Raw genomic sequence first — 14730 nt, 5'->3', positions numbered from 1 at the left:
GCTCCGTTGAAATCATTTTATTAATTTAAAATTAATGACACACATATATATATAGATGTAAGGTTATTATAATTAAAAAATTTCATCAATATTTTAGATGAACTAATTTTTAATTTGATTTTATTTTTGCGATCTAATATATTTATTTCAATGATAGTATAAAATCATTTTTCTTTTCAATATATCAACTTTAATATTTGACCAACAATTTTCGAATTAATATAGATGATTAAAAAAGAATTGTATGTCAATTTAATATAAACTACCACTTTATTATTATTTTTATTCATGCAAAATAAACAAGGAAAAATTGTTAATTAACATATTTAGAATTAAAATATATGTATGGAATTTGACATACTCAACATGCCAATTTTGTTAGTTAAATTACTTCAAGGCCAAAATTGATTATGAAGTTGTATAGTAAACTATTGTCAATAATCCCTATTAAATAAATTTATATTAAATATCAATTACTATTTTTTTTTTACTTGAATACATTTATATTGTGAGTTATCATTATAAATGTTTCTTTTAAAATTAGTTCCATTTATTTTAATTATTTTTTGTTGTAAATATTTAAACAGAAAATATGGATTTGAGAGCCATAGTATCTCAACAATTTAGTTTTCATGGTTCATTCAAGATGTTGATTCCAACATCAATATCTCCATTAAGTGATATTACAAATTGTATGATTTTTTTTAAATTAAATAAAGTACTTTATCTCCAACATAGATCATTCTCTTGGATTATGCAATGACACTAGATTGATCGTGACAAGGCTCGGAAACCATGTTTTGGAAGGAAAAATTCTTACTGGAAGTAATGTAGGTAATAAAGTCCTTATTCCAAAAATGTCATTGACGCCTTCTAATCTAAGACTTCCTTTTAAATTTCAACAAAGACAGTATCATTTGATTGTATCATATGCAATGACAATCAACAGAAATCTGGGGCAATCATTGTCTCATGTAGGACTTTTTTTGAAGAACCGTGTTTTTAGTTATGGTCAAGTGTATGTTGCTGTATCCAGAGTTACGAATCCTAAGGATCTAAAACTTTTTGATATGTGATAGTGATAGCAACCCGAAAAATTCAATGATATATGTTGTATTTAAATGAGTTTTTCAAAATTTGTAATTTGTTTTTGTTTTCTAATTATATGATCTATAATCCATTTAGTTTATTTTTATTTTAATTTAAATTATTTATTGAAATTAAAACCACATTAAAAGTTTGTATCATGTTTATCATTTTATTTTGTTACAGTTATTGTTTTCTACATAGTACATAAATTTATATGTGAGTACAATATAATTGATAATCATATTATGTCATTCATTGTCTAATACAAGCGTGATATTAATTTTCAACCGAAATACAAAAATGAATCTTTTCTTCAGTGTTTCATTGTTAAGATCTATATTATGAAAGTCACATTACAGAGAAAATAAACAAATTATCATACATACTAATTTTAATAATCAATTAGATAAAATAATTGTCCATGCATCGCACAGGTGAAAAACTAGTACTATAAATAAAACACACGCTTTGTCTTGTGAAAGCTACAATACATAATTGGAAGAAAAAATAAAGAACATGAGGAGCTAGCTTTACTTGGCTGGCCTTCCGTCGTGTTGTTTTATATGTTTTTAAGATGTGCTAAATAAAGTATTTTTAATAGAGAAAAGTGAAACAAAATATTACAATTTTAAAATTAAAATTATACAAAAAGTGGAAGAAATTAATTATTAATTTTCTACCCTTCTTATACCCTTTTTTTAAAATTTTAATTAATAAATTTAGGAGCATTATAGAATCTGCACTTAAAACATCAAAGTAGTTTTTATGAAACCCTGATCCATTATAATATAGTGAGGGGGCGTTTGGTTCATGTGATAAGGTGTGTTTATTTTTTTTAACTCACTTTATCCCTCGTTTGGTACGCGTGATTATTTAACCAAGTCAATCCATCCTATGAATGATAAGGTTATATTAGGTAGGTTAAAATAATACCTCTTGGATTATTTATCCCACTCTTAATCCATCTTATTTTTCCAATTTTACCCTTCTCCTAAATTCAAACTCACCACCACTTCCTTCCACCGACCGTCCACCGGCAACCGCCGGCCACCACCCCACCGACCACTGCCGGCCGCCGCCGACCATCTCCGCCGACCGCCGCCGCCGCTTCCGGCCGACCGCCGCCACAGATTCCGGTCGACCCACCGCCAGCTGCCGACGACCTCCGGTCGACCACCGCCAGCCGCCGACCACCGCAGCCGTATCCGGCCGCCGCCGCCGCCGCCGGAATGAAAGAAGGAAAAAAAAAAGAAAGGGCAATTTTGTCATTTCATCAAAAAATTCAAAATTATCCCACACTTAAAAATCATACCAAACATAATACAATTTTACATTATATATTACATTTCTATCACAATAATTTCTTTTATCATTTACACACTAATCATTAGTTTATTTTATCCACCAAACCAAACTTAAACTGATACAAATAATAGATGTCTGGAACCAGAAATTGGAAAATAAAAAAACAAATTCAAGTTTTAACCTCTTATTTGGTAATGAACAAATAATAAATTTTATACAACGAGAAATTGCAGTACTCAACTTCTTTTCTTATATTATATTATTTAGAGAGTTTCGTTTTACAAAATGAAAAATTTGACCGATGCTAGAGATATCATAAGGAGGGATAAATTTGATGTCTGGATTGATACAGCTCCAACTTTCTGATGGCCTCAGCTAACAATTTCGCAACTTCATCATCCTGCACCAAAGAAGCTTGTTTCGACGCCCATTCCAGCACCGTTAGCACTTGTGCTCCTGAAAGTTCTTCACTTTCTGGTACATGCATCGCGATGTAACAAAGCAGAACCAATGCACATGTCTGCAAGTTCTGCTCTCCAAAATACACAAGCTGGACCAGATGCTTCGCCCCACCAGCACCGATGATAGCCTTAGAATGGTCAAGATGGAGATAGTTATCTGAACATGCAAATTTGGTAAGAGCGGCACACGTCTCCCTAGAAACCTCGATTTCACGCTCATCGAGTAACTTCACCAAAGGGCTTATCATTCTCGTCTCGGTCGCCCTGAAGGTTCGAGCTAAATTCCCAACTGCCTTAATACATGGAACAAGAAGTTCTGAATCGCCTTTTTCAAGTACACTAAATAGTTGGTCGATGACAGCTTTGCAAGCCGGTGAATTGGGCTTGAACGCCGATCTTCTCAAGTCAGCATCTTCCTCTGCTACTGCTGCAATCTCCATTAATGCCATAGCTGAACTGTAACGAACTTCTTTGGGCCCTTTCTCCAAGAGAACCGCGAAGCACAGTAACGCTCTTGACTCTGTGATGCTTCGACAGACTGAGGAGTTCCCTTTTGCTAGTTTCCAAAGAGCTCTTGCTGCCATTTCTTTAACATAAGCTTTGGTGGCAGGATCCTCCATTTCCCTGACTTTATTACTCGAAACATATACCGAAAGACTCTGCAGATCATGCACCGATTTAGCCTTCTCGCCATTAGCAAGATTGTTTCTTTGCCTTGCAAGGTTCATCATCATAGTGTTACTAACCACATCATGCATCTGATTCGTAGGATGCTTCTTGTCTAAAGGATGGGAAATCAAACTCTTTTCACCGTCCAAATTATTCCCATTATCAGCAGCATTATTACCACTCGCAAGAACAACAGCTGCGTGCATGGATGTTGCCTTGCTAACAATGGCGTACTTGCTGTGTTCTTGCACCGTTTCAAAGGCCAGATGGCCGACAAGCAATCGAATAATGTTGTGTTGTGCGAAGAGATCTTGACATTTGGGGTAATGAGAGGCGAGTTCCGACGCGGCCCAGGCAACAACTGCCTGAACTTTCATTGGACCTTCTTTGAGGACTTTCACAAACACTTGGCAGACACCGGCGTGGATCATATGTTCGACACTTTGCGGATCTTTACCAAGGAGCCCAATTGCAGTTGCAGCATGCTCCTGTCCATCTAATTTCCCTTCTTTGAGTAATTTTAACAAGGGTCCAATTCCTCCTTCTTCAATTATCAACTTCCCGTAGCGATCGTTGTCCCGGGCCAATGAAACCAGCGAAGCAGCGGCGTCGGAGCGGTCGTCGGCGGAACCCGTGTACAAAATGGCTATCTGCTCCCATATAAGGCAGAGGATAGGCTCGTTCGCCGCGATGGGTGGTAGACCGAGATACTCGTCGCCTCGATCACTAGCAGGGGCCGAAACACGGAGGAGCCAAGACATGTCTCCGACGGAATTTTCCAGTAGGGACGACATCTTCCGGAAGGCGGCGGCGGGAATGATAGTGAACATGCGCTTCACGAGGCCGTTACCACGGCATTTGAGGACGAGGGAAAGTGCCCTGTCGAGGACCTGCTCCATGTCATCGATGATGCGGCGCGTGGGACGCTCGTAGAGGTCGTTGCTGGCACGAGCAGCCTGACGGAGGAGCCCAGTGAGTTTCTCCGTCTTAGACTTGAGTTCCGAGCATTCTTGCTTGAAAGACGCGGCCTCATCCACTGCTTTGATAACTTGATCCGACAGTTGAATGGGTCTCGCAAGAATCTGCTTCACTAACTCACCCATCAATCCAACACCAAATCCAAATCGAAGAACAGCACACCCAGAACTTGATCCAGTTTTTTAAACAAGAAAATGTTCTACAGAGATGAAATTGTTGATTATCAAAAGGTATTTCAAGAAAATATTTCAACGTAATAATTTCCGGCGCAACAAATTAGCGGTGATTGATTCGGAGGTTGACTTGCAAGTTCATTTTGACAGTTTTCGGTTTCTATGTATGGAAAAATGCAAGTAAAAAAGTGCGTTATTGGAGATTACAAATGGAGAAAGTGGATGCTGATTGGAGCTTAGACAAATATTAAATTTAATTGTGTTTAATCATATTTCCGACAGAGAACGAACCTTTTTGCAACAAATTTCGGCACCATTGCAGGATTTTAAAAACTTTGTCCACTTAAGTACATCTTCGGTCCATGTTATATTTGTTTATATATTTTTATTTTGAATCGAGTGACGTAGATTTGACTTTTAACATATTGTTCTTTTTTGTGTCGAGCTAATTCGAAAAATATTTGAATTTGTAATTCAAATTCAAATATGTTAGAATTCAAACTCAAATTATATTGTTTGATAGTTCTCTGGTCACTTGTGAATCTTGATATTTTATTAATATAATATATATATATATACTAAATTATTAAATTTTGAGTTTTTCGAGTATTTATTTTCGAGCAATGGTTCGAATAGTTTACAGACATGTTCAAATATTTTGACTCGAACTCGAACTCAAACCCGAGATCTGATTCGAACCGAAGTCAAACCAAAAATTTATAATTTCGAATCGATCTCGTGTTCGAATATATCTATTCCGAGCTGTAAAATTTTCATCATATTAAGTGGTTCGTTTAAAAGTTAAAACCCTAAGGTATTGTCCCATATCTTGGTTGGAAAGCTATTTGTATACTTCAATATTTTTATCCAACATTTACCAAGCCATCAAGCTTTGTAATAAATACTCAGTCGAATATTTTGTGTTTAAGCCAAAATCAGACAATCTTAACAACCAATTATATGTAAATAGAAGAACGCATCAAACACCAAATAATTTAGCGAGTGCTAATCTTGTTTTTCAAATCTACATGTGACATGTGATTTAGATTAAAGAAACATGATTGATTATTATATTCTATTTAAAAAAATAAATTATTTTATAATGAGTAGGCCTCTTGTTTTATAATACTTTGTTTCGAAACAAGCCACTCGACCAATTGAAATCTGTTTCCCTATAATTCTGTTTTGACATTGATATGGATAGATCATGGCCATCATTATCGTACATAAATATTCCAGAATGTTTTTGTACTTTTCTGGACATTCTCCTAATCAATGGAAATATCTTATTAGCCGAGTGAGTAAATGAAAGGGGAGATGCATGTTTCTGAGTGTAATGTCCTTTGAAGTAGTTCTGTCTCCATACATCGGCATGCAATTAATCCGAGCAAGAGTAACATGCAGACACATGATGAGTTCTGAATATGTTGTCGTTTTCGTTTATAAATATGCTATATGAACCCAGCTTCATAATAAGACAATGAGAATATTCCGAGCAAGAGTTTCACCATCTATACGAAAATCTTGATCCATTATCATTTGTATACTCGTCAAATTTGGGTGCTATCTATGACTTATGATGGTGTAACTTGATTGCATGGTTGAATAAATTATTAGGCAAAATGAATAAATAACAAGGAAACTCTGAACTCCATACAACATCGGAAACAAGTGTTAGTAGGGCTATGAAACTTTGTTTAGTTAATTTTTGCACTACCTCTTCATGTGGTTTACTTGACTAAGCACGATTTGCATGCTACAGCGTTGATACGAAGGTTTATCATGTAAGCACCGAAAAGTGATGGTTGGAGATTCCATCATCATAAAATAAAAGTCAATAAATCATTAATTTGTTGTACGTGTGCCAAGGAGGTAGAAGAACTGGTCCTGTTGTCCTAATGTCTTGAGGAGAAGTAACAACAATGTAGGGGACATACCAAAAGAGAAATGAACCTGTAACATCTGAACTCCTACACTACACATGTCTTTGTTCTCCCACCTCTTCCTCTCACGCACACGAATAAATATAAATATACATACAAAGTACTTATCCCCCCACATTCACAAATATATCCTTAATCTATTCTTTGGTGCATGCTAAGTGACCAAGTGATGGGACCTAGAAAAACAAACAAGTCCAGCCCTCAAAATCCAGCACAACTCAAGCAAATTGCCAAAAAATGTTCCAATTTTGGCAAGAGATGCGACGTTCCTAAAGGTCATTTCGTGGTCTACGTGGGCGAAAACAGGGCTCGGTACATAGTTCCTATCACGTTTTTGGGGTGCCCCGAGTTTCAAAATTTACTTCTCCGGGCGGAAGAAGAGTTCGGATTCGAACACCATGCTGGACTTACCATCCCTTGTGATGAACAAGAGTTTTGCTCTTTGATTTCCATGATAAGATGAGTGACGTTTTGAATTGGAAGTGCTGTAATTTATTTAAACTACATGTATGTTCGAGTGTCACCTTAATTGGATTATCTTTTAGTATTTTTTTTCAATTGTATGACGAACCGTTATTTTCTTCTATCTATCCTGAACCAATATGAATTTTGAAGTATTAATGTATCGCAAACCAAATATTTGTAAAATTGGTTGCGTTTAGCTTTTCAAATTAAGTATTTATATATCAAAACTGTTCTTATGATCATAATGGTAAAGCAACGGACAAGAAATATTTGTACTTATTTCAACAAAATTGTCGTATCTCATCTTCTGACAATCATTATTTTTCATATACAGCGTTGCGTACAAAACTCCACATTGAGACAAGACGAGGGGTCGATGCACAAAAAAATTTAATTTTTGGGTTTGACCCAGACGGCCCGACCCATTACTTATAAATCAGTCGAACATATTAATACAAGGGAAACTGATATAAAATATAAAGAAAAAACATTAAAACACTATCGAGCAGAGTCATGGATTATATCAAATAATGTATGTTTATTTGTTTTTGTCGGTTAATTAATAAGAGTGAGTTTTATGTGAGACGGTCTTGTAGATTTATATTCGTGAGACGGGTTGAATCGATCCATATTTACAAAAAAATTATTTTAAACGTAATATTTTTCATAGACCAGATCAAGTTGAAGATTCGTATCACAAAATTAATCTATAATCCTAACTTGTTTAAAACATACAATAGTTTGAAAATTTCTTAGAGCTTTTATGAGATTAAAATATTATTTTCTTGATAATTATAATCGAATCATTTTGTTCGTATATAAAATTTCGTGACGTTGGGGTATATCTCCGAAAATATTAATATTTGAGGGTTAATTAAAATTTTGTTCGGCTCCTTTCTTCAGTTTTTTTCACTGCTAGACTTCCCATTCGATGATTGGGGCAAGAATGAATCTTGTGTCGGTTCACCTTGTGGCCGTAATCCTATTGTCGATAAGCTCAGTTCTGAGCATCAGGTTTCCGGATCGGGTTCCTGCAAACCCGACTGAAGGATCGGATCTGCCACTTAGGACAGCGGTTTTCGCACTCGGAAGCTTCTGGAGGTCCGAAGCGTCGTTCGGATGCTTGCATGGCGTCGTGCACACCGCCGCTGGTTACTGCGGCGGATCCAAATCCAACCCGGAATACCGGAGCTTGGGAGATCACGCCGAGTGTGTGCAGGTTAATTTTCCTCGATCCGTTGTCGATTCAAATATTGACTGCGAGCTTTGTTGTCAGCTGGAATCGTTCGAATGAATTAGTATATTTGCTCGTTGATTAGAATGTATATATGTGCTACTGGTTTAGTTTGTGGAAATTGATGAGATAGAAAACTGAGAGCTAGAAGAAGAGTTGCCATGTATTTTTTGAATTATTTGTTGGTAAAAATATGCTAGACTTATCATTGGATCATGCTAAAATGATTTGGTTTGGTGCTAAGAGGCATTATCCGAAAATATGAGGAGGTGCATTTAGAATTTTGAATGACTGTGAGATGGCTTGGCTCTCACTGAGAGGGACATAAGAGAAATTATTGATTTCAGGGGATTTTTTCGGTGGGTAAGATTTTGAATGTTATCAAGAATACAACCAACATGGGATTTTCATTGGCAGCGAAGCACTCAAACTGAATATGCTTGATGTGCATGTTAGTTTCTTTAAAATATTGATTTTTCCTTGATGCGTCCCTGGTTTGAGATTTCCACTCTCTCCGGATGCTCAAGATTCAAGACACGGCTTTTATCCTTGTCAAAATTTAATTGTGCGGAATGTTTGATGTTTGCCCATTTTTCTTGAATTGCCTTGATGCCTTTGGTAGCGGTCAACTGGCAAATATTTTACAGCTTGTATGTATATATTGAATTATTTAAATCTTTAATTGGTGCTGAAACTGCATTCTTTGTTGGGAGAGTACGCGAATGTGAATCTGTGATCTCAATGAGGTGCGGGGCTTCTCGTTGAGATTTAAGGAACTTCCTCATGTTTCATATTTGTTGTGATTCTGAAGCACTCTGTATTTAGGTTTTCATGCTACGACTTTGTAACCAAGCTTAGTTCTTGTAATAGTTACTCTTCCATCCGTACTGTGCAGATAGAATACGATCAAAGAGTTATAACTTTCAGACAATTACTAGAGGTCTTCTGGGCGAGTCATGATTCTAGGCAAGTATTTGGTCAAGGTCCTGATGTTGGAAATCAATACAGGTATTAGTTTACTTTCCTTCAGCCTTTGTCATGTATAATACTCAACTCGAAACTTTTCACTAAGAAGGCCTGAGCTCTTACATTCCCAAGCATCTTACCTGAGCAGGTCTATAATCTTTACAAATGGAACTGAAGAATCCAGGCTTGCTGCTTTCAGCAAAGAAAAGGAGCAAACAAGGTCAAAAAATAGTGTTGTTACCACCCAAATTCAACAACTAGGAACATTTTATCGTGCAGAAGCTGAACATCAGGTTTTTTATTGTTTATTTTCTGTTTAATCTTTAAGTTTGAAGAATTCTTGATGATAACCTCAGTGGTCATTTGTATTCTCGTAACCATGAAAAGAAATACTGCTGGGCTTCGCATGGTAAAAGGGATTGCGTACAAATCTGAAATTAATGCCGCTGCGATCGTGCATTTACTTGCTATATTCTCTGTTATTCAAGTTGTGGTGCTTGTTTGGTTCTTCCCTAGCATTCAGCGATCTCTTAGATCAGGGGCTAACGACCAGCTCTTAACATTCCTATCTGCAGAAATTCGAGCTCAAATTAAATCCATTTCTTCTTCAATTGATTGGGAACTTACCGGAAGAAGAGCTTGAGATGTCTGTCCTGGCGACAAAGCTTAATGGATATGCAGCTGAACTTTGTCCACCCAGGATACAAAAACAGATAGATTCAAAGATCAGCGAAATTGTGCGAAAAGGGTGGCCCATTCTTAGGGAAATTTAGTTACAAAGTCTGTGTTCTTTTCGACACAAGATACTGTTGGGAGATCATTCGCGAACTTATTCATTTCTTGAGGAGCTGACATAGCTGAGAATGATTTATTTTCTCGAGCTTTGTGGTTGAAAACAACACGTATTTGTACTGGACTAGAGGTACTCGTATTGGCAACTGGAATATCTTCTTTTCTACTGGACCATTGATAATTCATTTGTAATTTGTGAGCTTGGATTAGTTACTGGCCTAACCACCAATGTCTAAATTCGTAAATATACAGTTACATCTATTTCTTGTTAAATTTCGCAGTTTTAACGGACTTTTTAACAGTAAGGGGAAAACAGAGTCATAAATATCCTTTGATGAATTATTTATTAACGGACTCTAAGGGATGTTGGCTTCAGTTGCTTGCTTTCCTTTTCTTTTTGTAGAATATTTTGATGTTCGAGGTATGAAGAAAATAAACGTCCTTGATGAATTTTCATTTACCTCGTAGTCAATACCTAAATGGATATTTGTTGAAAGAGTCGCAGACTAAAATGAAGACCCCTTTCAAAAAAATTTTAAAAAAAATGAAGGCCCAAACCAAAAAGGTAGAGAAATATTACGAGAAAATAAGTTATATATTTGGATTTTTTTTATTTTTTTGAAATAGAGTTGCTCTACTCAGATGTTGAATAATATATTTCGGTTTAATATAATAAAAAAAATATTTTTCATGGGAAAAAGTTGAACAGAAAGCAAATAGTTATGCCGAAGACAAAAAACAAAAGGCATTGCATCCACACTTTCTATTAAAAAAATAAATAAAAAACATCATATGGTAAATTAATAATATTTTAAACTTTGTGTTTTTAAAATCAGACATAAAATCTCATACCAAAAACGTAGATGAGTCTGGGTTTTTATAACATAAAAGTTAAATATATTTATTTTTTTTAATAAAAAGTGTATTAGCATATTAATATATTTTTAGAGAATTTTATGTTGTTTAGTTTTTTAACGGGAGATGCACCATAAAAAAGATGTAAAAAATTTATTTGTATTTATTTATTTTTTTTAAAAAAATTTATTTGTATTTGGATATGGTTGGAACAATAATCACGCACATAAAAATGGTCAGCACACAAACGGACTGAACAAATGAATGAAACGGGCAGAACAGATTCTGATCCTCGGAAGAGGAAGAAACCAGGCGACCAAACCGACCATCGCCACCACAAGCACGGCGCAAATAGCAGTAAGAAGACCAAACTGCCCTCATCGGAGAAAGTGAAGGCATCGCACATACTCATAAAGCACCAGGGTTCCCGCCGCAAGGCCTCCTGGAAGGACCCCGATGGCACTCTCATCTCCGCCACCACCCGAGACGATGCCGTTTCGCAGCTACAGGACCTCCGCCGAGACATCCTCTCCGGCGATGCTTCCTTCCGGGACCTCGCTTCGCGTCACTCCCACTGCAGCTCCGCCAAGCGCGGAGGAGATCTCGGTCCGTCCCCATCATCCAAATCCGCTGTTTTTTACAACTTTAATTTATACCGATTTCATGATTTTGATTAATTTAGTTATACTACTCAAGGAGGAACTTCAGCTGTAGAAATATCTCGAGACTGCTGTTAGAATTTTTTTTTTAGAGATCGTACTGGATATGAAACTCTTTAGACCCAAATCGTGATTTTGTAATTTTAGAGCTTAAATTTCATTCAATCAATGTGATAATGAACAGGAAAGCGATGGCCTTTCTTGAAAGTAATAGAAATAATCGCTGGAAATTGAAAATGATGTGATATAAGTGTGAATGGTTGGGGTAGGATCTAATGCCTCTGCAGTTACGGCATTCAAAAGTGTTTCTGTTTGAATCCTGCACATCAAAACTAGTTGATGTACATGTTTCCATTCTGATCAAACTTTCCAGTTTCCTGCAGTGTCAGTTTGAAACAATTTCTTTTATGTTCATTTCAATTCACTACGTTTCAAGCTCTTGCCGGAAAAAGATCATAGAAATCTTATTGTGTTAGAAAAGTGGATCTAAATGTGTGTTTTTTTGTAGTTCAAGGATCATTAGAAGTCAAATTGTGATTGTTTCAGATCATGTTGGCCTGCCCACAACGATGGTCTGTGATCCAATAAGCTGAGGGAATACCAAAACTTTTTACCCTCTTTGGAATGCTTAGAAATTCTTTGAGAACTATTTCTGCATTGTGTTGTGACTTTTGTTGTGAAGGATGGATTTGGGAATGGTGGATTTCAAAACATTGATAGAAATCAACTCAAGTTGCTTTGATAATTTCCAAATTCTGGATTTCAAATCTTTAAGTTATAAAGTAATCTAGGGCTCAAATTAAATCCTCTAATCCAAAATGCTAGCTTAGAGTACAAACACACAAACATTGTCAAGTAAGCACAATGAGATATAATCTGAAGCCTTGGCTAATTAACAAAAAATATTTAGCAGTGATTTTGGTGGTTATAGTTCTGGATGGACATTTAGAGTTTGGTGGTCTAAATTATTGTTCAACTCTAGATTGGTGGGGTGGGGGGAAGGTTTCGGATAAGAATAATTTAAACTGTACTGGATGTTTGAAGTTGAAGCATTGCAAACAGCACCATCTACTGTAGAGACATGCTGTGGGCCATTATTTAACGTGTGAGTTCAGCTCACTGCGTTCTCCTTCTGTTTTAAAATTTAGTACTGTTTTTTGCCTCCAACCCTGCGCTATCACGCTATGATAGCGCAGGGTTTTGCCTCCAACGGAAAATGGCGCAGCCTCTCTCCTCCACGCCAAATTCCTCATCTGCGCCAAATTTGGCGCAGAGGAGAAACCCAGCGCCATTTTGGCTCCTCCAAAATCACCAAAATATTTCCCAAATGTGTCATTTTCATGTTGTACATGTTCTTCATTTCTTTTTGTCAAAATTTTGACTCGTTCCTTTCGAACAATTTCGCGCATTTCAGGATCACCTATCGTGCTTAAATCCATGTACAAAACTTTATTCTCCTCTTGGAGGGTTACTAATGCTATTTGTTGTTGTCTAGTTTAAATTTTTTTTTATTGATTTGCTAATTTGAGCTGCTCATTTTGCAATGCTAAGAGTTAATATATATAAAAATCAAATAAATAAAATTAACTATTAATAAAAATAAAATTATAATTATAAAACTAATATTAACATTAATTATAATTATATTGTTAAATTTTTAAATAAATAGTAAACAAAAAGAATATTCTAGGAATATACTTTTTAGTGTAAGATTTGAAGTAAATGGGTTGGAGATGAATGTTATATTTGGTGCAGAAAATTCACTATTTTGGTGCAGTTTAATAGATTTATGGGTTGGAGATGACCTTACATGATGAAAACCGTGAATTCTTAGGAGATCCTAGAGCTTTATTTGGATTGTGGAATATGAACTTCATGAATTTAAAATTTATCGTCCAAATTCAACATATATGCTTGGCTTGGCTATATGGAAAGAACATTGAGAATTTGAAATATGTTACTTAAATTCATTACATTTCTGAGCCATTTTTTGGACCATCTGGAATTCCTAGAAGAAGTCATTTAAAACCCTTGACCTTCATTCCAAATCCGTCGTCAAATGAAAAGCAGTCTAAATGATTTGAAATTGATTGGTGAGATTTTTTTCGATAAGTTTTTTTTGTGAATCTTACATGGACTAAACCTGTGACTTAATCAGGTTGAAGAAGCGTGAATGGTGCTTTTTAACTGATTTCTTGAAATATGTTATCAATCGCAGGACCTTTTGGAAGGGGTCAAATGCAGAAGCCTTTTGAAGAAGCAACATTTGCTCTAAAAATTGGTGAGATAAGTGACATTGTAGACACTGACAGTGGAGTTCATATCATAAAGAGAACGGGTTGATTCGCAACCCTACCCTTCTGATCATCAGATCTCCTTATTCGAAATCACCAGTGATCCATCATTTACTATGATTGCTTATAGCCGTATATTCGGAGTTACAATTATTTGCTTATTTGCTAAAAATGTGTCATTTTTTTCATTTGTAAAATGAATGCAGCTGCTAAGGATCATATAAGTTGGTGTTTTCAAAAGTCTCAGAAGAATTATACCATGCAGTTTATTTATGAAGAATGTTCTACTGCTTTGTTGGATCTGTATGTATTGTATGTTTTGTTAGATTTAGATTTAGTGCATGCTTCTTATAACGCAAAATACTTCTTTAATATTTATTTAGTAAATTTTTTACCTAAGATCAGTGGAGTTGCAAAATATAAGTTTAAATTTATGATTCATTCTGGAACTCTTGTTTCACCTATTTGTCTAAATAGTTTAGAATTACATCCTTTTATCTCATCTAAATGATCGACGGCATTATTTTACGGATGTAGACACTCTTGATTTTGTTTTATTTTTAGAAGAAAATTCAGTATCATTTAAATCGGAAGGATAACAGAGTACGTTTTCTGACAGAAGAAGAGGGATAGCATCCTGAAAATCTATATTCTTCCTACTTTGATGAGTTAATATATGTGCAACTTGGTTTGCTGTCCTTGAGACATGACAAAATGTGTGAACGTTTGTAATAACCAATAGTCGTACGACTCGTCCTGCCGATATTTTTGTGCGTGTAAACTCTAAATTTATTTGACAGGTGTTTTGGTAATTTAGGAAAAAAAACAAAAGAAAATAAAAGAAAAG

General features: G+C 35.6%; 4 protein-coding genes across 4 annotated transcripts; 3 read left to right on the top strand and 1 right to left on the bottom strand.

Moving 5' to 3' along the window:
• Window positions 1-2643: 2643 nt before the first annotated feature.
• LOC140970920 (uncharacterized) lies at window positions 2644-4886 on the bottom strand. The gene has a single exon (XM_073432907.1). The coding sequence runs from the start codon at window positions 4625-4627 to the stop codon at window positions 2708-2710; it is 1920 nt and encodes a 639-aa protein (XP_073289008.1). The 5' UTR covers window positions 4628-4886; the 3' UTR covers window positions 2644-2707.
• Window positions 4887-6776: 1890 nt separating this feature from the next.
• Window positions 6777-7193, top strand: LOC140960577 (protein SMALL AUXIN UP-REGULATED RNA 9-like). The gene has a single exon (XM_073418885.1). The coding sequence runs from the start codon at window positions 6788-6790 to the stop codon at window positions 7079-7081; it is 294 nt and encodes a 97-aa protein (XP_073274986.1). The 5' UTR covers window positions 6777-6787; the 3' UTR covers window positions 7082-7193.
• Window positions 7194-7955: 762 nt separating this feature from the next.
• On the top strand, window positions 7956-10274 carry LOC140970918 (peptide methionine sulfoxide reductase A5). Its single transcript, XM_073432906.1, has 4 exons — window positions 7956-8302; window positions 9213-9325; window positions 9432-9576; window positions 9859-10274. The coding sequence occupies exons 1-4, from the start codon at window positions 8015-8017 to the stop codon at window positions 10054-10056; spliced, it is 744 nt and encodes a 247-aa protein (XP_073289007.1). The 5' UTR covers window positions 7956-8014; the 3' UTR covers window positions 10057-10274.
• An 880-nt stretch (window positions 10275-11154) lies between these two features.
• LOC140970917 (peptidyl-prolyl cis-trans isomerase Pin1) lies at window positions 11155-14183 on the top strand. The gene is made up of 2 exons (XM_073432905.1): window positions 11155-11536; window positions 13808-14183. Exons 1-2 carry the CDS (start codon window positions 11191-11193, stop codon window positions 13930-13932), a joined length of 471 nt encoding a protein of 156 aa, XP_073289006.1. The 5' UTR covers window positions 11155-11190; the 3' UTR covers window positions 13933-14183.
• Window positions 14184-14730: the final 547 nt, after the last annotated feature.

Source organism: Primulina huaijiensis, chromosome 2 (assembly GCF_012295235.1).
Source record: "Primulina huaijiensis isolate GDHJ02 chromosome 2, ASM1229523v2, whole genome shotgun sequence".
Lineage (NCBI taxonomy): Eukaryota > Viridiplantae > Streptophyta > Magnoliopsida > Lamiales > Gesneriaceae > Primulina > Primulina huaijiensis.
The sequence above is the reverse complement of the archived record's forward strand: the minus strand, read 5'-3'. Positions and strand labels throughout refer to the sequence as shown.